Raw genomic sequence first — 25,372 nt, forward strand, 5'->3', positions numbered from 1 at the left:
CAGTTTCTGTTTGCCTCACATTTTACAGTGCAGAAAACTAAGATGATGAGCAATGGTTATTACCCTGTCATCTCCTGGACGTGACACACCCAGCCATGCTAAGAAAGCAGTAGCTGTCATCTTTCTTTAATTAAAAAACATCAGTGTCTAATGTGAATTTGTATTTTATAATAATGGGAAGCAACTACGAATGTAATGAAAACATCTTTACATTTAAACTAACTAATGATTTCATTAAACACATTTTAAAAAAACTTTACCAGTGGGGTAAAAGATGTAAGTGGAGCTAAGCCATCTTTAGCCTCTTTTAAGACAAAGAGAACATGGGTGTTCTAAAAGTCTTGCTCTCTTTTTTTTAAATTGAACAACTTTATTTTAAAAAACAGAGATAAATGTACAGATTTTAAAAGCACTTTTGCATAAAAGTATATGAATATATTTTTGTCAGTACTTGATTTTTTTTAAAGGTTTGATAGTGTGCATTAAGATCTTACTAGTTACAATGAGCATAAAGTACATGTAAAACAAGATGTATCCTGGAAATAGTCAAAGTTTTCTTGGTGTATAAAGATTAAACATAATGATTTTTCTTTTTCTTTTTCTTTTTTTTTTTTTTTGGCCTTTGTTTTTCTAGAACTTCATATAGTCTGTGAGTTGTTTCTGGGGTGTTCAGAGCTTTCTGGGGTTAGTATCCAATTATCAGTGACTGCATATTATGTCTGTTCTTTTGTTACTGGGTTACCTCACTCAGGATGATATTCTCTAGATGCATCCATTTTCCTAAAAATTTCATAAAGTTATTGTTTCTGATAGCTGAGTAATATTCCATTGTGTAAATGTACCACAATTTTTGTATCCATTCATCTACTGAAGGACATCTGGATTTTTTTCAGCTTCTGGCTATTATAAATAGAGCTGCTATGAACATGGTGGAGCATGTGTCTTTATTGTATGTTGGAGCATCTCTGGGGTAAATGCCCAGAAGTGGGATAACTGGGTCTTCAGGTAGTACTATGTCCAATTTTCTGAGGAATCGCCAGACTGATTTCCAAAAAGTCTTGCTCTTAACACTATTTCTTTGAAAGCTACATTTGTGAGGCTAGTACACAGCTCATCCCAGCACTTTGGGGACTGACACAGAAAAGTCAGGCCTGGGGACTACCTTGGGACACTGTAGAAGATACTGTCTCACATGAGAAAAGGCAAGACAGTGCATATTTTGAGAAGCATTGGGACACTGAGATAAGGACAGTCCCTCCAAGTCGAAGATTCAGTTCTTGAACTTCCTGGTGTCCATACTGCTCTGCAGATGAAGCAGTTTAAAATTTGCAAATGTTGATGTTTCTCTGTGCACTGCATGTCTAGTTGTGATGATCCACAGCGCTGTGAGCTAAGAGTCTGGTAGCATCAATAAAGAAGTGAACAGTTCTACAAATGAACCAATGTGTATTGTATACATCTTATCCATGACAAATCTTTTTATTTTGCTTTATTATGAAAAACATCCAAAAGCCTAAAAAAATAGAAAATGTTATATGTGACATAAGTATTAGAAAAAAAAAAAAACCATGACATGTGCTGTCCCTTGCTGACATCATGTGTAAAGGGATGCTTTTGCATTTGTGGAAATAAAATCAAGGGAGAGCTTTTTAAAGGTCATCTCTCAAAGTGCCATTCTTCTCCCTAAGAATGAAGTGAGACATACAAATACTTTCATATGCCTATAATTAAAATTAGACAAGTCTGCCATGTTTGCCATGATCTCTTTTGGAAACACATTGACCTGTCTTAAATAGGTTTAATGAGCAATAACACATGGCCCATTCGATTCCTAAATGATACTGGCACATCAGAAAGTTGAATCATTAAAAGTCCATTGAAGAGGCAACAAGAAGTTAATTGTTTTGAAATGCTTCCTATGAATAATTTATTTTCTTTTCTAGACAGTGGAAACAATCTAAATGGCATTAATGACAGAAATGGGCTTCCGGTCCATCCCCTGGAAGGGAGTCAAGAAAAGAACTTGCTGCTGTGCTCCAGCGTAACTGGATGATGAGTCTATAAAGATGCTGGCAGTGGTTTGAAAGTGCAAACCACACCTGTTTCAGAATCGGTTAGCACACAAAGCTGCCAAATTGTCTCACTCAGTGTATAGACTTTTGGGGTTCAATTTTACCTATAAAGAAATCTCCTAGAACTAAGATGCAGAAGAGGATAAGGCACTTTCAAGGATTTTTCCCCACATAGAGGAACCTCTCCAACTGACCAAAGTACCCTGGGACACTCTGTGGCTCTCACAGTTAGCTGCCCATTGTGTATGGATTGTGTGTGGTTTTTCTCAGTCTCCCTTGAAAGTACTCTTTACATAGTTTTTTTTTTTTTTTTTGTTTTGTTTTGTTTGTTTGTTGTGGAACAAGGCAAGCTTTTGTTGTTAAGCCCCAACTGACAAATTAAAATGTTTTTTGATGTTCTTTCTAGAGTCTTCAGAAGAGTTGTTCATTTTGAATTTGTTTGGTTGTAGTTCCCAATGTTGTTTCTAAGTGTAAATGCATTGGATTAAAGATCTAGTCACATCAAATATGTACAAGTCATAAGAACATATGAAAAGATCAAAGCTAGCTTCCCAAGACACTGTGTAGTGAAATTTACATTTCTATAAATGTAGCATTTACATACACATATCATAATCGTTGATAATAGTTTCAGTCCTGTAAAGTAGACAGGGTATGAGAATTTTGAAAATATAACCTTAATAGCTTCACGTTCTCTCAGAGTGTGACCATAGTTTAAGCGCTCCTGTTCTGCAGATTAACTTATTTTCCACTAACTAGCTCCTATTTGAGGTGCTCCCAACATCTTGGCACATCACCCTTTGATATCTCCTATGTTATTTTTTAAAATATACTATTACTTTGTCAGAAGATGTGGAAAATGTTCAGATTCTTGATTAACTCTTTCCAACTTAATGTTCCAGAAAGTTCACACCAGGTCAGTCTCACACTTGTATGCAAAGACAAAAACAGGTTAAGACCCTTTGAGCATCAGTGAGTATTAAAATAATAATAGTACACCTTTGACAGTGTGTTTATTGAACTCACACTCTGTTTTATTTACTCATGTGTGAGTGCCATGTGATTTTAGACATATGTGTTGGTGTCTGAGTGTGCACATGCACATGGAAGCAGATGATAGTGTTGGTGCTACTCCGTATCTTTCCAAGCAAGGTCTCACACCAGTTCAGAACTTTCCTGATAGGCTAGGCCAGCAGGGCTATGAGCCTTAGGAATCTATCTGTCTCCACCTTCTTAGCAATGGGCTTATGAGTGCACTACTGCACCTGGATTTTTTTTTAAGTCAGGAGTTCTGGAGAGGACACTTGGGTCCTTGTACTGTAAGGCAAGCTCTTTACCAACTGAGCTCACTTCCCAGCCCCAATCTAACAATTTTCAGTAGATACCTTGTGTATGCAGTAGCACTCCATGCCTGGCTTAGTTACAGAGCCAGTTCAGGCTCTGTCTTAGCATTTTACTGTTGTGAACAGACACCATGACCAAGGCAAGTCTTATGAAGGACAACATTTAATTGGGGCTGGCTTACAGGTTCAGAGGTTCAGTCCATTATGAGGTGGGAGCATGGCAGCATCCAGGCAGGCATGGCAGAGGAGGAGTTAAGAGTTCTACATCTTCATCTGAAGGCTGATAGTGAAATACTATTTTTAAGGTAGCTAGGATGAGGGTCTTAGAGCCCACACCCACAGTGAATACCTACTCTAATCGGGCCACACTTTCTAATAGTGCCACTCCCTGGGCTGAGCATATACAAACCATCACGAGCACTGTATCTCTCATTACTAAGAGTCTTCCCTAGGGTCACTCTCATAGATTCCAGCGTGTTCCCATTGCACTAGGTTTACATATCTCAAATGCTTCCCAATTCCAGTTGTCTCTCCTAATATTCTCTACCTCTATTCCCCCAACAGATTCCTCTTATGACTACCTCCAGCATCCCCAGTCCACTAACAAATTCCATTCCATTTCCCCATCCTTTGAGTATATGCCCAGGAGTGATACACCTGGGTCTTGAGGTAGACTGACTCCCAATTTTCTGAGAAACTACCATATTGATTTCCAAAGAAGCTGTGTAAGTTTGCTCTCCAGCAAGGGAGGCATGTTCCCCTTGCCCCACATCCTCACCCAGTTAGTTTTTACTTCTGTTCATATTTTGCTCTTACTGATGTGTAGAAATTTATGCTTTGAATTTAACAATATAAAAAATCAACATCTATATACATCAAACTGGCTCCTACATATGTATTTATATTTTTATGAATCTGCTCCCTAAGCTCACAGCTTGAGTTAGAGAAGCTTCTTTATTTTTTATTTATTTATTTATTTATTTATTTATTTATTTATTTATTTATGTTTTGCTGGGGGGTGATGCTTGTTGCAGAGATTGATAATGTGCTGAGGGTGACTAATGACTGCTAAATCCCAAAGAGAACACTTCTGTCATTGTCTTCAAGGCTTAGGAACTCTCACAGAAGAAGGCATAGCAATAAGACGCAGAGGGAGCAATGTTGTAGGATGCCGTCTTCCAGGGACAACACAGGGCATGTATCTGTCCCTTTAGCCAAACAGTAGTACAAGGTTCTCCCAATTTTGCCTATGATCTCCTTAGCAGAGACTTTTTTAAAACATGCAATGCTCATCTTTGTTTTGTTCCTTATATTTTGAATGTGAAAAAAAAATAGTATTGAGTCAATTCCTTTTTTTATGTTTTAAAATATTTATTCTATGTATTTACAAGCCTTAAAGTTGCTCTAACAATTTCAACAGTATTAAAGGTATTTTCTAAGAGAGCACTGTTTTTGAACAAGTTTTGAATTTTTCTGGTCCACAGTACTTCCTTCTGTTCCAAGGTTATGTATGTTTTGATTGCTGGTATGATTTTTTTAATTTTCTGAAGCAAACTGAGAGACAGGCAGAAAGATCTGATGGTAGGGAGTGGGGTAAGAAAGGGGAGGGGGAGGGAAAAAAGATCTTTCTTACCTTGTTCACCCCAAACCTTCTCAAATCTAGACTAACAGCTATGCCTGAACACATCTGGGTGGTGCATCTGAAGGGACAGGAAATTTATTTCTAGCAGTGACCTTTTGATACTGTTTATACTACTTGGCATGAATTCCCTCCTGTGGAGCAAACCTCACATCAACAGTCTTGCCACTACTGGACCAGTGAGCCACCTTGATTGACAGGCCAGTAGTATGGTTTTAGAGTGCACAGCTTGGTAGGACTCTTGACATTTCTCCATCAACATCCTGCAAAGAAGCTTCCAGCACCTTGAAAACTAAGGAGCAGTGTAGCCCAGTACGACTTCTCTGTGTATTTTCTCCTTATTTTGTGCATTATTCATAGGTGCAGCCCAGTACGACTTCTCTGTGTATTTTCTCCTTACTTTGTGCGTTATTCATAGGTGCTGCTGTGTTCTGCAGCTGTTCATATTAGTGGGCAGGTTGTTTGGAAAACCTGAGCCATCCATCACAGAACAGAGCAGCAGATGTTCTTTGCTGCTGAATTTCAGTGTAAGCTGGAGAACAACGGGCTTCCTGGAATCAGACATATTATATAACTAATAATAGTGCCCTATGACTGTGCACATGAACACATGTGTACAAGGTAACACAGTGACGTCTAGCACAGACACAGTGGCACATTTAATAACTATCAGTGCTCTAACCATTTTTCTGTGCGTTCTCTTATCTGCACCCACCACTTTCATCCTTTCATCTCGTTCTGCTGTTTCTTTTTACACACGTTGTTATTTCTAGCTCTGGTTTTACTATCACTGTGCCATCAAAATTGGGTTCTTCGATTATAGTGGAGCAAACTCACGGTTAATTATGGTTACGAAGTATGTACCCATGATTGTGTAATGACAAAATGAGCTGTCTATCTCTTTTTTTTACATAAAAAGATACATAATCTATAAGCTTTATTTTATACATCAGCTTACCCTAGGCTGCAATAATAAAAACTGGCATTACTCACTTAAATCCATAAGCAGATTCTGAAATATTTTACTATTATTATTATTGACATTATTTAAAGTTATGTGTATATGGGGGGGGTGTGCATAAAGGATGGTGCCCCTGAGGCCGGAGAAAGGAGTCAGATCTCCTGGAGCTGGAGTTGGAGAGGAGCCATCTTTCCACTCCCAGACATTAAACGCCAATGACCGAGGTAGAGAGAGTTAAACATACTCCTATGATGCTGCAGAGGCATTATCATTACCATGAGATTATTACATCAGTAATTTGTTTGTGAAAACGGACATTATCAACCAAATAAAGGATTTGATTAGGGTTACGTCCAGTCTAAATTAAATACGTATGAATATCCACCATTTAAAAAAATATGCCTGTCCCTGACCCAAGACTCAGAGATCGTCATGGAAGAGGTAAAAAGATTGTAAGAACCAGACATAATGGTTGACTGTAACAAAGCAATGTCTGCCTGAAAGATGGGGTCATTGCACGAATGAACTCATGGAATCTATCTGCATGCGCAGGATTAAGCCAGTTAAAATCCTGGGTTACAGAGAGGTGGTGGTCATAAAGTCCCACCATTAGCTGAAGAGTGATTTGCAATTGGCTGCTGGTTGGGGAGAAAGATTCGGGGTTCTTCATGGTTATATAACCCTTGAAAGGGTACCCAGGGTCCAGAAGATGAGTCTATGCACTTAGTAGGTGCTCTAAGTGGACACAGTGGGTCTAACAAAAGGAGCATATGAAACTGGGAGAGAAAATGTACGTTGGGTTATAGAGATGAGTGAGAAGGGGGTGGCTATGATCACTATATGTGTCTACGAAATTCTCAAACAATAAATAAAATGAACGCATACAAATATAAACTGCAATTGTTTATAAAGAGATTGCGTGATTTAAAAACTATTGTGTGTATCTACATTTTTAAAAATTTATTTTTAAAACAAGCATGCATGTACACTTCTGTGATAAAGATTGCTATGGGCATGTCTTTAAATTTAAATAATATTTCAGTTTTAGAAATATAAATAAGTCATGGGAGGTTACAAGTGTGTGTTTTAAATTAAGAAAAAAAAAATGGATGGAACTTAATGCTATCATTCTGAGTGAGGTAACCCAGTTGGTGTGAAGATGTGCAGAGAAAATCTACCATTAACCGGTTAGCCTTAAGTAAAGAATTGGGCCAGTGTGACTTATATTAAAATGACACCAAAGACCCTTTATTCACATGAGAATTTAACTTTATATGGAAACTTTGCATCAGTTAGCTGCTGACCTTTGAGTGCCTGGAAAATGAATTCTAGCTTCTGTAGGAAACAATCCCAGCAGGGAAGCCTCAGCACACATTACATCATAGTTTGAAGATGAACCATTCTCTTTGGCCTCATGTTTTGGGGCCAGTGGTGGTTAATCTGATTGCACTATTTTGGAAGGTTCTAGAAATGTTAGGAGGTGAGACTGGGTGGGAGAGAGTAGGTCACCATCACGGATCATCTCCTTGGCCTTGCAGGGATCCCTGTTTCCTGTCTGTGATAAGGAATAATGACTCTGTCCTCTCCCACAGCTATGACATTCCTCCCATGCACTTGGGGACAAGCTAAAACAAATATTCCCTTTCCTTTTTTCTTTTTTTAGATATTATTTTTATTAAGTTTTTTTCATTTTTATTGGATATTTTCTGTACTTACAGTTCAAATGTTATCCCCTTCCCCCCACTCCTTTCCATATCCCCTCCCCTTGTTTCTATGAAGGTGCTCCCTTTTACAACCACCCTCTCCCACCTCAGCACCTTGGCATTCCCCTACACTGGGAAAACAAGCCTTCACTGGATCAAAGGGCTCTCCCATTGATGCCAGATAATGCTGTCCTCTGCTACATATGTAACTGAAGCCATGGGTCCCTCCACTGAAACTCATTAGTCCCTGGGAGCTCTGGAGGGTTTGGTTGGTTGTTGATAATGTTGTTCTTCCCCCGGGGTTGCAAACCTTTTCAGCTCCTTCAGTCCTTTCTTTAGCTCCTTCATTAGGGTCCCCATGTTCAGTTCATTGGTTAGCTGCAAGCATCCTCATCTGTATCAGTATGACTCTGCCAGAGCCTATGAGGAAGCATCCATATCTGGCTCCTGCCAGTAAGTACTACTTGGCATCAGCAATAGTGCTTGGGTTTGGTGCCTGTATATGGGATGGATCCCAAGGAGAGGCAGTCTTCCCTTTCCTATATGGTGTCTACCAGGTATTTGGTCACCACTCTATAAATGTAGTGCCAACCACCCAGAGAGGACTTCACTTCTGTGTGGTATGATCATGGGCATTCTTTCATTGCACGTGGAGTCCTTTCTTAAACTCTCCTATTATTTTCCTCAAAGAAGGGATTTCTCTTCCATTCAGTGACAATAGTTGTGACTGCTGTCACTGTCGATCTTTTGAAAAATCATTGCAGCATAATATGTTCATGTCAAAATATTGAGTGAATAATTGCTCTGGCGATACGAGGCTGTCTCTAGATTTCTGGCCCCTCGTTCTCGCTTCACAAGTAAGCTGTCTTCCCGAACATACTTCCACCCTGCTCACTTTGGATAAAATATTTATCTTGTTACTCCATCATCTTTTTTTTTTGATAGACATCAAAGTTCACCCATACATGAAATACATTCAACACACTTCCATCAACTCAATAGACTGCATTCCATTAAAACAAAGAATCCCAGGAAGAAAAGAAAGTCAGGTGAAAATTAAAGTTGGAGAGATCCCTATGACCTCTCACCACAGGAAAGATGAGCGTTTGGCTGGCCCGACGACCTTGGAAAGCTCTGTTGTTTGTGTCCTAATACTCAGCCCTCTTCCGTTGGAACACACAGTCCCTCTCTGCATGGTTTGCCTTGTCAGCCTTTCTCGGGAGCTTTCAACATTCACTCTAATTATTTGGCTGCTTCCCCACACTTCAGGGTTCTTCACTCTGTTGAGGAGCCTCAGTGATGTCTTTAAAGGTTCTGGGATGTAGAAACAGCCTCTCCTCTGGCAAGTCTGTCTTCAGAAGTGATGAATGCTAAACTTCAAGTTTATATCTGTGGTTATATTTTTCGCTTTTTGAGAAGCCACTCTATTTCCTTGCCCATTCATATTCTGGACACTGTATGATATTAAATATGCACTTATCTCTATGTGGACCATGAGAACACTGTTCCAACAATCTGTAGTAGGAGGCAGATGATAATATCCATCAAGATGTAACAAAGACTTTCCTTAGAGTGATTTTATAATTAAAATATTCAGGACACTTTAGTAGGAAATAAGCACCTTGCTATTATTTTGAAAGAGGAACTTTCAAACCTTAAGAAAAATGGAAACAGTAATTATCAAGGGGAGTAAAACTTTGCTTCACATATGTATAAACAATAATAAATATATAGTTGTGTATATGCTTATATGTATGTTCCTATTTTCATCTATTAGGTTGTTTGAAAGGTTATATGTATATTTAAATGTTATCTGTCCATGTTCAAAGGTCAGAGGAAAACTCACAGGAGTTTCGCTCCTTCCACTTTGTAAATTCCCAGGATTGAATTCAGTTCCTCATTCTTGATAGCAAGTGGCTTTATCCACTGAGCCCATTATATTGATTCTTGAGGTAAGACTAAGATGAAACGGACTGAAAAATAAATGTTTAAAGTTATCTGGGAGTATATAGGCTAAATCTCAAGTTCTTAAGTAGGTCAACAGTCACTTCATTAAAAAAGTACTTTTCATAACAAATTTCTGAGTAGCCTTTAAAAATGTTGTCTGCAAACAAATGTATTTATTTACCTATACTTGTGTGTACACCCTTAGAATTTCTCTCCTACTTTCCTAACAACAATATCGATTTAAACAGACTGCATTAGGTAGGGATATTTTCTCAGTTGGGGTTTCCTCCCTCTGATGAGTAGCTTGTGTAGAGTTGGCATAAAACTAGACAGTCCACACTTACTAGGTATATTCAACCTAAAAGAAAAAAATGTCAACACTAAAATACATACATACCCACAAAAACAACTCTCTATAATTTTCATGAATGGTAAATATTTAAGCATTTAAATTGTACTTTATGTAGGATTTACTGGCTTTCAGTATATATAATGTAGGGGGGTGCCCTGGGGTGGGGGGGCGGGAAGGAGCCTGTTCCTATTTTCCTGCTCACTGGAGCTATCACATCCCATCTATCAGACCTCAGAAATCAGGTCTTAAAGTGGGGTACTCTCTCACGCCCAAGATCCGAGTAATTAGCATACGAATGTGTAACGACATTGTTTGAAGTAACAATTAAGAGAACAATACATAAAGGGGCTGAGGAGAGCTTGCAACACCTGGGAATCTTGTATTGACAGTGCTTCCCTAATGTAAGTAATTAGAAACCGAACAGGGCCAAATACTCACTGTGTGGGGATGAAGCCCTAGAAGAAAAGTTGGCTCACATTTTGCTGTCATTCTTTTTAAAAGCAAGGGTTTACCATTACACTTAACTTCAAACGACCATCAGCTAAGCACTGTTAGTTTTTGCAAGGTATCTGATCTTGGCAAATCATCAAAATGGTTTTATATAATAAAGTTTCTACCATTTAAAATGATACAGTTAAAATGCAAAAAAAAGATTTTTACAAAATCACTTCTTGCAGTGTGGGCATAAAGTTTTAGGGGGAAACATCAGGTTTTGCCAAGGTAAATCATCACGTGTGTGCAGGCAATCTTCTCTAAATGATTTGTTTCAGTTGTGCGAGCAGACCTCGGGCTTGCTACATGACTGTGCTTTGTTTATACTTCCCTTGAAGTTATACAAGCATCCTGATCAGGAGACAGCACCATGGGAAAGTCATGAATAGTCCCTTAATCTTGGAGCAGGATCAGTGAATGAGGGAACAGAAGCTAGGCCTTAGAGCTTTGCTTTTATCAATGACTACAGGTACAAATTATTTCTCTGGCCAATTGTCTTATATTGAAACAGAATCCACCCCATACCCCCAAATAAAGTCTAGTGATTTTTTTTTTTTTTTTTTTTTTTTGGTGTTTACAATACCCAGTCATATGAATTCCTTCATCCTCAGCATTATTAGTCTACAAACTATCATTTTAAGAGAACTTGATTTGAACAATTAAAAGTGAGTCTAATCTCATTTTCAAGAAGCAAGACAGATGCATGCACAATTGTTTAAAACAGCGTGATTTATAATATACCCCAAATCAAACTACCTGAGTAGCCATTGGATGATGGATGGGTAAATAAAACAGGGTGTGTCTGTTTTCGAAAGGAATACTCTGCAGGCAGATATAAACATTCCAGACAGTGTTTTCAAGGCTATGGTGGTCAAGGAGAACATCCAGAGCCAATCTGACTTCAGCTCTTGGGGTAAGGTTTTCTACGGGCTTTGATGAGCTACTGGGGAAGACCTGGAAAATGCCTGAGGAAAGCAGTAGGCCCCTGTGCTTGCTAACAGATTTTTGTTTTGTTTTGTTTGTTGTTTTTTGAAACTGGGTTTTTCCAGGTAGCCTTGGCTGTTCTGGAACTTGCTCTGTAGACCAGGCTGGCCTTGAACTTCTAGAGATCCACTTACCTCTTTCTTGGGTGTTGGGATGAAAGGTATGTGCCACCAACACCTGGCTTTGTTAACAGATTTTATCCAAAGAAAAATAAACTCAGGTAATAAACTCAGTACTTATTATATGCTGCAAGTGTCCTCTGACTCTTCAGAACAAGGATACTATTTCCCTTTATGGCTAGACTCTTCAGAACTGGTTCCCAGTACTTGAGAAGTTAATTTCCAGGTTGGTAGTTAAAAGATCTCTGCATCTCAACAGTAAGGGAAAAGATCTTACAGTTCCAGCATTTCTGAAGTTAAATGGTAGTCCAAGACAATGGAGGTTTGGAACCAAATACCAAGAAATAACTGGACAACAAGTAATCAAGCTAGGGGAAGCTGAACCTGCCTTGGCTACCATACAGTGGAATTCCCTTGGTGTTAAAAATACATAAAAGTTTTGGTACACTAGTGTCTTAGTCAGGGTTTCTATTCCTGCACAAACATCATGACCAAGAAGCAAGTTGGGGAGGAAAGAGCTTACAGTTCCACATTGCTGTATATCACCAAAGGAAGTCAGGACTGGAACTGTAGCAGGTCAGGAAGTAGGAGCTGATGCAGAGGCCATGGAGGGATGTTACTTACTGGCTTGCTTCCCCTGGCCTGCTCAGTTTTCTTCCTTATAGAACCCAAGTCTACCAGTCCAGGGATGGCACTACCCACAATGGGCTGGGCCAGGGATGGCTCCACCCACAATGGGCTTGGCCAGGGATGGCTCCACCCACAATGGGCTAGGCCCTCCCCCCTTGAGCACTAGTTGAGAAAATGTCTTACAGCTGGATCTCATGGAGGCATTTCCTCAACTGAGGCTCCTTTCTCTGTGATAACTTCAGCTTGTGTCAAGTTGACACAAAACCAGCCAGTACAACCAGCAATAAAAACCCGTAAAGTGAATAAAACTGATCACACGTTCATTCATTGCATAATCATTCACTGGGTTTACATGAAATGTTAGCCATAGTTAGATACATGGAGAGTTGGTAATAAGAGATTTTTCCCCTCTTAATAAGAAAAGAATCAATGTACAACATGTGCCTTTCTGTGTGAATACTCAGATGAGAGCTAGATGTTCAGAACCCCATCTGAGAATGGACAGAGCTCCCCAAGTTCATCAGTAACCGTGGCCTTTTCAGCAAAAGGAATTCTGTCAGCTGTAATGGTGCCAGACACGGCCCACAAGAGTTCCCTGTAGCTGCACTGAAGCTGGAGCAGAGTGGAGCACTCCTGTAGGCGGGACTAGGGGTGTATGGCACAGGAATAGGGGTGTATGGTACAGTCAACCCTGATCCCTGAATGGAGAGATGGGTCTAGGCACATTTTGAATTACACAGAATAAAGACTGGGCTTCTGCTCATCTTCACCTCTATAAACTGTGCCACATTTTCCCGACAGCCTGTCTCCTTGAGCCAGGAGGCATCTGCCTCTTTCACAAGGTTGGAGGTTTCCTACAGCCTTACCTCTACCAAATACTCCCATTCCTGCAGAGGTGAATTCACATACAATGTCTCCTTGTCATAGTCATACGCTAAAGACTTCAATTTCCTCAAGACGACTAATTTCATTTAATTTAGAAGGAAATGTGTTTTGAGCACAAGGTATTCCTTTTGGGCTCTTTTAAGAATTTATAGGTGTGTATTGGATTTTAAGCCCCAAATGTTTTCAAGTAACAAGATTTCAGATCTTGAACTCGTAGACAAGCTGTTCTTCCTATCCATGTTTTCTTTGTGATGGTGACTCTGGGTTGCTAAGAACTTGCTCGGCCTTCTGCCTAAACCTGAGCATTCTTTACAAGTACTTTCTTTAGCTTTCACTAATTACTCCAGATGTGCTGATGTTGATAATGGTGGAGATGTGACTGAATGGAGACACTGGAAGCGTAGCATAGAAAAGGGTAACATAAAAACAACCACCCAGGGCTTGAGTAATTCGGACAAAGTATCATTTTTAAGTTTTAGCCACTTGTTTTTCTTCAACTTAATCATTTCATTTTTCTTGGTTCTAGACTGGGCTTATGGATACTACAGACAACAGAGAAAACTTGTTGAAGAGATTGGCTGGTCCTACACAGGTAAGCATATTCCTTGCACCGTGAGAATTAACAAAAACTTTCTTTGTATTTGTTATTTTATGTAAAAGGAATTCCTATAGCCCAGCATATTATTTTTGTCTACTTCCATGTGGTCCTATTCATTAATAAAATACCATTGGTAGAAAGTGATTTTTTAATGGGCTTCTCTTAAGTTTGGTATGATAGCATATTGAATAGAGCTGAGCTCAGTTCTCAGACCTTTATCTATACTTCTTGGAAATATGCATAACCTATCTGAGTATCAGTCTTTTTCATCTGGGAAACTGAGGGCTAGGCTGAGCGTGAAATGAGTCAACAAAGTAGAAAACACTTTCTTAAACCTATTTGTAAAGATGGAAACTTCCACTGACTACTAGTCATTGTTATCATTGAGACAGTGATTATTTTTCACTCACTTTACAGTGGAAAATGGATTTTTTTTAGTAAGGTCTTACTTCTGAATGTCTATGGTTGAGCTCATTGGAAACAACCTTTAAACTTATTTTGTGTGATGACTGTACTTGGCTTGAATCATCGTAAATATCTGAAGTAGGTTAGAAAGACTACAAACCCACAAGTCACAATCAAAGCTTCACAAAGAAAAGAAACTGCAGTGCTGATGGAAGACACCAGAAGAACCCAGATGGACCACACATTTGGCAACTCCTTGGGATATTTCGGACTAGCACTGTTGTTAGGCACTGCACAGACTTACTTTGGGCTTGTTTTTACTTAAAAAACAAAGCAAAATAGAAAAATGTTAAATTTTATAGATAGACATACATTCCACTTTTTATTAAGTGTGTCAGTATAAAATAATAATGGGTGTCATTATGAACCGTTCCTTGTTCATACTCACCCATACAATACCACAAAAGCTTATGCACACAGCCAGGAAGTGCTTCCTAGGTAACAGGACAGAGCAGAGCTACTGACTGCTATTGTGATTGGTTTCCAAGGGCACAGAATATGGAACCAACTTGAGCATGAGGAAGTTTCCTAGTAACGGCAGAAACAACATATGGGAGCATGTCTTTATGAGATTAGTAACAGGACAAAATGGCAGGCTAGCCAGGTAACAGTTGCCTGGGCCTTATCACTTTACATTGGCCTTAGCATTGCATCTAGGCCTTAATTCTTTGCCTAGGCCTTAACAGTTCTTAAAGTTTGCCTGAAACTGAAGTGAGTTTAGCTACTCCCTTTGTGTTCATATAGTTCAGTCTTATAAGTAATTATACCTGTTGTTGTACAAGTTAATTTTGTCATTTATTTATATGCAATTTCTAATTAGGAAAAAGAATGGATGTGTTCAAGAACCCAGTGTATACATGCTAAAGTTCATTTTGAAGAGATCACTCAGTAGAAATAAGCAGCTTCTTACTGAGTGCTGCTCAGGATTGGGCATTTAGAAGATCTTTACTAACCTTACATGTTTCTGCTCTCTCTGTCTCTGTCTCTGTCTCTGTCTCTGTCTCTCTCTCTCTCTCTCTCTTCCTTCCTTGTTTCTACTGTTCTTTTAATGACATTTGTTATTCTAAATTGTATCTGATTGTTTATGAAATTGGATTTAAAAATTAATCAAAGCTGAGTATAGTAGTCCACACCTTTAATCTCAGCACTCAGGATGCAGAGGCAGGTGGCTTTCTGTGAGTTCAAGGTCAGCTTGGTCTAAATAGTGAGATCTAGGACAGCCAGAGCTGTGTAGAGAGATCCTGTCTCAGGGAGAGAGAGAGAGAGAGAGAGAGAGAGAGAGAGAGAGAGAGAGAGAGAGAGAGAGAGAGAGAGGAGAACAAGGTCAAGGAAAAAGAATCTCAGTTGAAATATGGGAATCAATCAGTGTAGCATAAGAATAAGAAAATTGATCTCCCTGCACTGTTAGATACTTGGAAGATGACAATAACCACCAAACAAAGAACAGACATGGAGGAAACCATGGTTCCAGCAGCATATGTAGCAGAGGATGTCTTTGTCTGCCATCAGTGGGAGGAGAGGCCCTTCATCCTGTAAAAGTTCAATACCCCAGTTTAGGGAATGCCATTGCAGTGAGGTGGAAGTTGGGGTATGGCTAGGGGAGCACCTTCGTAGAAGCAGGGGGCAGACAGGAGGGATAGGGGTCTTCCAGAGGGAAACCAGGAAAGGGGATAACATTTGAAATGTAAATAAATAAAATATCCAATAAAAAAAAGAATTCTCTATTATGATTTGAAAAGATCCATCCTTAATATTCTCATATAAAATAATGATCTAAAAACCTATGGAAAATAGGTTTTTATTTTATAAACATACTTAAATATATATGAGCAAAAATTATCCACAATTCTGTCTCATTTGAAATTGTTTACTTTTCTTTCTTTAGTTAGTTTGCTCTTACATCACAACATTGTGATTTAAATTCACAGCTATTTACTTTGATAAAAAGAATTGCTTAATCAAAGGGCTTTCATTATTTATTATATCATATTTTATATTCATCGTGAGATATGGCCAAACACTTAAATGTTATATTACTCATTTGAATTCTGACATTTTCACTAGCACTAATTGTAAAAATTCAATCACACATTCAGTAAAAAGATTACATTTTTAAATAACTCATTTTCCAATTACTTGATTTATTTAGTTACACAACAGAGGCTGGGTTATGATGCGGGGGACATGTGATATTGTGAGAGGTTGTTCAATTAATACTATATGTCATAAAGACTTAAAAAGTAAGAGAGCCTTAGGATTGACTTGTTAATTTTTCTTGTGCTTTTATGAAGATTCATGTCATATTCATTTGAATAAACTTAGGCCCACGTGTGATTTTAGGATGTGGACAAATTTTCTCTATCACATACCTAACTCATGAAACATAAAAATTTAAAAGTAAGTTGTTGAAGGTAAAAGATAAAGGTGTCTCATCTTTAAATTGCATTACAATCAATAGGTTCAAGTGTTTTAACTTATTTTAACCTCATTAAAATAATATTGAGGCTAAAATATAGAAATAATAAAATAATTATCACAGTCAGATTTTAAATAGTAGAAAATCATTACTTACTTGTCTATCTATTTCTGAAACGTTGGTAAGTTCTGAGTGACCAAAAGTAATTTCTGATTATAGGGTCTGAATAAACTGGTACTACTAAGGTTTATGTAGGAAGTTTCCTAAGATTACTTTTGTTAGACTGACTACAGCTAAATAATTTCCTGATTCCCACTACTATCATGTTATCTTCTTTAAAGATAATTATTGTTGAAAGTTGATTTTAGGTAGGTAATATATTTGTATTGCTATAAAATATATTTTTTTCATGTATGAATTATTTATGCTATTGATTGAGTTATATGTTTATTAATGAATAAAAAGTATGTTTTTTTCAAAAACTATGATTTTATATTCTTTATATCTGACAACTGCAATCGTTTTGGAATTATTTTTATCCAAAAGATAAGCCCTGTGTTTTGTTTTGAATTGCAACTGCCGCACCTCAATAGGTGGGAACGACAAATGTCAGAGAAATCATCCACCATGGCAAATGACATCTCAGTGGATTGTTTCGCAAAATGCCTGCTGCTGCCAAATTCTGGGCAGTGTGGAGGCAAACCCCTTTCCAGTACCTCCTAAATGTGACTAAGAGCAGTTTCACAAAGCCACCTCTGAAATGAACGCTTCCCCAGGACTCTTCGTGAGGTTTAAAAGATCTACATGCTTTGGCTTTTAGAGTTGCAGTGTTTCCAGTTCCTAAAAAACTCATGAGCCTTCTCTTAAAAAGTTACTACTTAGCTGTCTTTTCAAAAACGAAATTATTTTCGTAAACAAATACCCATACACTGCTGTTATAGAAGATTTGCTGCACAGAGCTACGTTCCCTGAGTCCATCCGGTTTAGTCTACTGAAGAAGCATCCTAGTTTCAGAGGTCATGAATAGAGGTTATTTTCCTTCAATGAACTTTCAAGTGAAGAACCGGGATGAAGATCAGGTCTGTTAGCCTATAGAGCACAGCAAGCTTTTGTGTGCCCCCCATCCCCCAAATGTAGAAGCAGAGAATGGAGTCCTTTTAGGTTGGGAAGAACTAGCGTTCTCAGCACTCCAAGCAAGGACTTCAGGTAGACTAATGGAAAGACGGTGGCGATGTTGCCGTCTTCCCCAGGTTCCAGAAAGGCTGGGTGTGCCTCACGAGCTAAGAGGAAAGCAATTTTACCAGTGAGTTTCAGTAGACACATTAGCAACAATGCCCTGCCGCTGTACAATATACTATTATTAGGGAAGTTAGTTACAGAACTCCTCCTCTGCAAGTCCTAACTGAGCCACACATGCCACATCCCCTGGCCAGGCTTGAATTGGTTGGTCCAGTGCAAACATAATAAACAGATACTTCTTCTGTAACCACGTTGCATCCCTGCCCATGACCAACAGCCCGTCAGTTTTAGTTTTCATCAGAAGCAGTCTTATGATCCAGTGGATAATCTTATTAAGAAGGGGTGTAACTGTGGGAGAAAGGGAGGCACATCTCCAAAGGGATACTGAGTAGGCAGGGTGAAAGTGGACGGTGAGTTAAGTTGTTTACGTTAATGTCTAATCCTTAGGGAAAGACGAGTGATAGGGCATTTTATAACTGTTTATACTTCCAAGAGAGTATGACTTTATTCTTCTGTAGTTGGGATATCAAATACAATAAAAATATTTTATCCAAAGGAATGTATCACTCTCATAAAAATCATTATTCACTATAATATTGATCTATTTTTAAAATTCAAACACAGGTATTTAAGGTTGACTAATGTGTCTAATGCTATGATTATTAATATTATCATATTCTTCAAAAACGAAAAGTTACACTTACCACAAAATGTCACTGCCATTAAGTTCTTTGTATGGTTCTTAAATACAGCTAACTTTGTATATGGCAGGAATGAATTAGTCCTCCTTCAACTTTGCATGTTTGGGCTACATTTTTGTATTGTAGTATTTGAATTCGTCCAAGTAGCTGAACTCCCAGAAAAGTATTTCAGAAAGGGTTTGCCCATAGACTAATCTACTAACGAAAACTGCATGCTTGACACTTCTCAGTGACAGTACTCATTAGGCCATCATAAGTCATCTCAGACACATGACACATCAAACATAATTTGAATGGATTCACTTAAGCTGAGATTGTTTATCACCGATTATAAGGTTGCAAGAGATGAAGTAACAGTACAAATCCCTACTAGCTACCAGAGGGTGGAGAAGTAGAGGGTTAGACAAATTACTCTCTTCTTTGTGCTTTTTACATAGATTAAACCAATGTTTCCATTCATAACTGTTGTCACTGAGCTAACAAAGAACAGGGTTGCTCAGTAAAGTCCCACTTTTTTTTAAGTTGTTTGAGGAAGACAGGCAGGGCGTGGTGACAGGCAAGCCGAAAACCTGTGCCAGTCAGCGCTGAGAACCTGACTTTGCTCCGGGCAGTCAGTCAGAAGACTACATTCACTTCCTACTAATACAGCCTCGAATTTATAGTCCAAATAGAGACAATAGAGTGGGGGAAAATATCTCATTTTTGTCTTTCATTTTTAATATTACAAATGCATAGCTCAAGATTCTCCTAAGAGTTGCTGGAATCTTCTTCTTAATTGACTTAATTGACTTGTTAGGTCCTAGCTACAAACTTGAATAACAATGAGATTATCGGAAGTCAACGAATCTGAACTTTTCCATTCTTAGCAGCACACTTAGAAATTCTATATTATTTCTCATTTAGCGTTTTTAAAGAAACTAGGAATTGAATTCTTCATAGCAACATATTCTCGTGTTTTCTTGCCTCTAAGCACCTTTTCATAGTTAAGTTTTAGTCAAAGGGTTGCAACTGGCACAAGTCAGAAAGTGAAACTGACCTTGGAGATTTTAAACACCAAAGTGATCTTATTTCTTTAGGTACAAGATTTTTTCTTGCTTGGCAAATATATTGACTATAAGATGTTACTTATAGAGAACACAGAGTATTTCGGGCCTTTTGGTGTGCTGTCTGAACAAGGATACAGGTTAGAGTTTAAGTAGACCATACCCAACTCAAAAAATATTTGAACCTATGTGGAATAGTGGGTAGTCTCACTTTTACAGGACTTTTTCTGATTCTGTAATTATTTTAAATGTTACATCCTCTTTGATCCCTCACATCTGAACTTCTTATATTAAAGAGACTATTCATCCTCATCTCAAGTGTAGTCATGAAAAAACTTCAAGTAACAATATTGACACATTTCCGTATAAAATTGCATGTTTATGTGGGCAGAGAGGAGAGCGAGGCCTGGAGAAAAAGCAGACCAGACCCTTGGTATTGTCGTCCTGGAGACTGAGTCAGTGGAAACAGATGAAAACACAGCCACCTGTGCACCTCCTACTGTGCTTAGCTTAGTAAGCACTCTTTATATTGACAAAGAAATCTTTCAGAAAAAAACATGTTATGGGATATTTTTAAAGTATCTGTCTTAATTTTGGTTAGAATGGGTAAGGCTGTTAGGTGAGAGTGACAGCCCTCTCTTCATTTGCTGTGACATGGCGTCTCTGAATGGCTGAGTCTCAGTTGGTGGAATGTAGGCACGAGAGCATCTGAAGCTCTCTGCAGCCCTGCAGCTGGCTCCCTGGCTACGGCTAACCTGAAGGCAAGAGAGGCTGCTAATTGCTCTTCATTGCAGGTTTTTCATCTGTAAAAACTTCTAATAATGCTCTACTTAACTGAGTATGGATTAGATAAATGCCTCCCATTGTTGCAAGAAAGCTCTTGGAGCAAGGACTGTATGCCACAGATCCAAGTGATTACTGTTTGGCAGTGTTTTAACTTGAGCCCACACAGATTGAACAAGCCCAGGAATGTCTGATAATCTCACGAGAGGAGTTGGAAAGAGTTGGCCATCTAAAATGTATATTATAGGCAGGTATTTCCTTTGCCCTGTGTATTATTTAAAGCTTGCTTAGGATTTATGTTCTTGGTACAGATCTTCCTTGCAGAAAATATTGTGATTTGTCACGTTTCACTGTAGAGGTTAAATAAGGATCAGGAAGCAGTGTCAAACTCAGTTTTCTTTTACTGTATTCTCGGAAAACCACTAAAACAGTGAGGCTCCATGTTCTCATTGTCATAGAACGTTAGACAAGTGGAGTGATAAGTGTTTATAAGCTCAATTTCCCCACTATATAATATGTACATCCACTGAAACGGTGTGATTGGCATGTATGTAATTTTTAATTTATTAAACACAAAATAAGTACATCATAAATATGTCTGAGGATATCATATAGGAGGTATCGGGGTGAGACACGGCTGCAGAATGCCACCACAACTAGTCAGCACTTTTTTGTCCACTGGCTGAACTGGACACTACTGTTTTCCCTGTGCTAGCCAGGCCTTCCCCTTCTGACCAAACGCCTAAGACTGCACCGTTGTAAAGATGAGTTTTATCATGGCTCCTGGTTTTCCATATCGAAGCCTCTTCATTTTGACTATGTTTCCTTGCCTGTGGCAAGGAAAAACGTTGTAGTGACAAGAGCATGTGGCATAGGCTACTCCTCTTGTGGCAGGCAGGAAGGAGAACGAGGAACAGCTGGGGGATAAGGCATAATGTTCCGAAGCCCATCCCAAGTGACTGACTTCCTCTAGCTAGGACTATGCTCTATATTTTCAGAGAGAATACACACACACACACACACACACACACACACACACACACACGGTATACAGAGAGATTACATGAAGTCTCTAGGGATAGGAAAGACTAATGGTGTGTAGAAAAGATGAGAAGACAATAGAAAGGCATCATGAATATGTTCAAGGTACATGAGGTATATGTATAGCAACACTTTCATATAACCAGTGTAATTATGTGCATATGCATGTGTGATGGTTTATCCCGTTATATCTAGATACTATGCTACTGCTTTAATCATAAAGACTGTCTTGTTCATGTTGAAGGCCTCCGTGTCCAAAGCAGAAGTGGGATTTCTCCTGGAATACAAAGTGTTTCTTGTGTCCTCTGCACTCTAGCATCCAAATTCTAATCCCTTATTTGGGGAGCATCCTAAATATCATAGAATATTCTGGATATACCTGTAACGGTTGGCGAAAATCACCCTATAGGGCAAGATCTTAGGCTTCCATGAAAAGAGAAGAAAACTTGCACCCTACTCAAAGGTGGGACTTAGATTTCCATGTGGCACCCGAGGAACTAACTGTACACAGTGAACTTGGGGGAAATCAGGGCACAGAGAAAGCCAGTGTGGAACCCGAGGAAGACGGAAACCTGGCAAGCGAGGCTGAGTGCGGAGCATAGCCCGGATCAATAAGAACAGAGCCTGGTCATTACATTGCTCCTACCTGACCATCCAACCACCCCTCACGCAGACTCCTGGCCCCTAAACACCTGCACGTTCTGCCTTTCAAACAAAGTCCCCCAAACAACTCTACTTTGGGGATTTTTCTGGAAAGGCAGATATAAGCATAGGAGGAAAGTAAAATGGTCAGAGTTCCAAGGTAGACACCCGTGGTAGCAGAAGAGGTAGAGAGGTATCGTGGCCGCCAGTAAAACTGCCATAGCCTGGTGACGACTGATGGCCTCGAGGAAGGAGCAGCAGCATTGGACTTAAAGCCAGACTCCTGAACCCGAGGCTACACTTTTTCCCTAAAGGGATGCTCTTCGGCTTTCTGATTCCGTAGAGTAAGCTCTGTTGATGACTAGGACAGGAGAGCATACCCTGTGGGGAGTCCCTGCTGGAAAGGCTGTGGATGCCTTTCTAGTCACTGTCACTCCACAATGCTAAGATGCTCTAAAGAAGGGAGCATTCCCTTCCCCGTTTTCAACTGGAGTAATTAAGCTCCATTTTGTTGTTTGTCCTTATACTTTAAGCTACCTTTCCCGACAGTCCCGGAGTCTCTCGCCCTACGTGCTGCTAAGTGCTTTTATCTCACAAGCCGTTTGTGGACTTTGTTCTGGGTAAAGGGATTATATATAGTTAAGTCTGCACATCAGCAGAGAACGCATGTCCCTATGCGGGAAATCTTTCCTGTACTTCTCCTTCTAAAACAGAGCTCACTCATTGCAGGTCCCGATACATACTTAGTAATTTGTAGTCTGTCTCCTTCATTGTCCCCAGGGACACAGAATTAATTTTACCTGGTAAAAATGGTGATCAGTAATATCCTGATTTCAAAGACTCTCCCAGATCCTCCTTAGAACAAAAAGGCTCTACATTAAACAAACAAACATTGTAGGGTGACTCCTGGAGAAGCCACTATAATTCACAAAGAAAAAAGGCTGCATTTTGTAGACCTTTGAAACCCGAACAAGCAAACAAACACAGCAGCACTCCTGCCTGAACTAGTGCCAACTGGAAACCAGGTGAGTGCTGCCCTACATGGCCTATAGCCTGCAGGTAGATGGCTTACCTAGCCTCTGTATGCACAGTTCTCATCTTTACATATTTCATGAGATTCTCTAGAACATGAGATCTGCTTGCAGCTTGAGTTTCATAAATTCTGCATGTTCCTGTGGTTCCCAAGCCCCCGAGTTTGTTTTTAAAAAAATCAACGACATCTGTGCATTTACCACACTCGGCTCTCTGGGGTGTTTAGTTTAGTCATCCGGTATGAGAACGTGAGGGAGTCACCATCACATCTTATCAGATCTCCACGCTTCGCCCCCACCTTCATGGCATTGCCACCTCATTAACAGAGGAGATGTAAGGTGCTGAGGTCATTGCTTTGCTCAGTCTTCCTTGGCTGTATACCAAGAGCCAGAAACTGCAGGACATCAGGGTGGCAGCCGCGGATGGACCTGTCAGCAGTGTGATGGCAGTGAGTGCACAGGGTCTGCAGCACAGGGTCTGCAGCAGCCTGAGGTTAGGTGCAGTGACTGGATAGGGGAAAGTTAAATCAACACAGGGAACAAGGTATAGTCATCTTCGCCTTGCAAAGGATTGTCCCAGGTAAAACTAAGCTGCAGGTGAGGGGGTGTCTTCAGACTCCATCCCTACCTTAGTGTCCTTGACTTTTGTCCCAAATTAGAAACATGATAGATGATCTTGATAATGTGTGAATTCCTTCTATAATCCTCATTCCATTTAGGATTCTAGGCAACATTATATTTTCATTGTCAATGATCTAAACATGTTGTTATTGACATGTGTGTTTAGCAGATTCTTGGATTGATTTTATACCATTATTTCAATTGGTAATCTAATGGAAGGAGAGAGAGAGAGAGAGAGAGAGAGAGAGAGAGAGAGAGATCAAAAGGATGGGAGAAGGAAGTCTTACATGCTCCCATTGTGGGAGGATTTCAAGTAGACAGGCATGTCACACATCTCTGCAGGGAGTTCACTCTGAGATAATAATTACTGGCTTGGATGTATTCTAACAAAGCAGGATTAGTGGGTGTCCTTCTACTAGTTTGCCTGGTAAGGAAAGTGTATTCTGTATAGTTGCTCTAATTGCTCAACTTTAAATCTGGCTTTTCCCCCTCATCTCTTTTAAACTCTCGGATTCCACAATCATCATAAATGCCTACTTCAAAGGGGCTGGTATGGTTAAGTGGAGCTATGTTCACAAAACACTTAGAAATAGAAGCTGGCATGCATAAAGTACCTGCAAAGTTAATAAAGTCACATAAATATCTAGTACTCAGGAACTGTCTTGGACCAGGATGTGTGTGTGTGTGTGTGTGTGTGTGTGTGTGTGTGTGTGTGTGTGTGTGTGTAAAATAGTCTATGGTTCTTCTGTTCAGGTTTCTTCAATCATAGCTGGACAGATGATGGCTCAGTATGTAAGGTGTTTGTTGTGTAAGAATGAGGACCTGGGTTCAAATCCCCAGCCCTCATGTAGAAATCAAGCAATGCAGCATACAACTAATCCCCAGTGGTAAGGGACAGAGACACACAGATCGTGAGGGTTTGCTGGTCTGTCATGTTAACCCAAACTATAGCTTCTCAGTTAGAGACCCTGTCTCAAAAATTAAAGTGGAGAGTGATACAGACACTCGGTGCCTACTTCCTGCCTCCATATATGCATGGGTAGGGGAGTGTAACCTTGTGTGCTCACATAAGACATACACACACAGACACACAGACACACACACAGACACACACACACACACACACACTTCCCTTTTACCCATTAGTCACAGAATGATAAGATGAGTTCCTCATCATAGCATGTCACATTGTCACATCATAATGGTTACAATGATCTAGTTCTACCTATGCTTCCACTGTCCTTATAACGATTTTTCCCTGATCCTGCTGCAGCTGCCATGCAAGGCTCTTTGAAGGCAGGACTCTTTTTTTTTTTTTTTTTTTTTGAAGGCCAAAGAAGAAAATATTTTATAAAAATGACTTTCCACTCACATATCCTCACTGGGCATAGCGCATGGTCTCCTGGCACACTTGCTGTGAGAAGACACAGCTCACCACAGTACACTTAGGCATATTGGTTATAAGGTGGAGAATCTCTTACAGTTTAATGACATCATCCCAGAACTGACAACGGCTTAGTATGACGTTTAGCAGGTTGTTCGCTGCCTGATAAATATTTGCTGGTTGATGCTTAAAATGCCCACCAAGGTTCACTTCTGGAAGGTGAAATAGCGAAAGATTCAATGTTTAATGGTAGCTCTCCATTTTGTACAAACAGTTAAGCC

At 39.5% G+C, this 25,372-nt stretch overlaps 1 protein-coding gene across 6 annotated transcripts in view; it reads left to right on the plus strand.

Moving 5' to 3' along the window:
• The window catches only part of PTPRZ1 (protein tyrosine phosphatase receptor type Z1), a gene marked incomplete at its 5' end in the record, with an annotated part of 180,400 nt that overhangs the window by 40,715 nt on the left and 114,313 nt on the right, over positions 1-25,372 (plus strand). For all 6 annotated transcript variants that reach the window (XM_080936118.1, XM_080936119.1, XM_080936122.1 and 3 more), the window contains one exon: positions 13,654-13,719. In XM_080936118.1, coding sequence (XP_080792244.1) covers positions 13,654-13,719 — 66 coding nt within the window. The remainder of the gene's footprint in view (positions 1-13,653; positions 13,720-25,372) is intronic.

The sequence above is a fragment of the Micromys minutus genome, assembly GCF_963924665.1.
Source record: "Micromys minutus genome assembly, chromosome: 23".
In the NCBI taxonomy this organism is placed as follows: domain Eukaryota; kingdom Metazoa; phylum Chordata; class Mammalia; order Rodentia; family Muridae; genus Micromys; species Micromys minutus.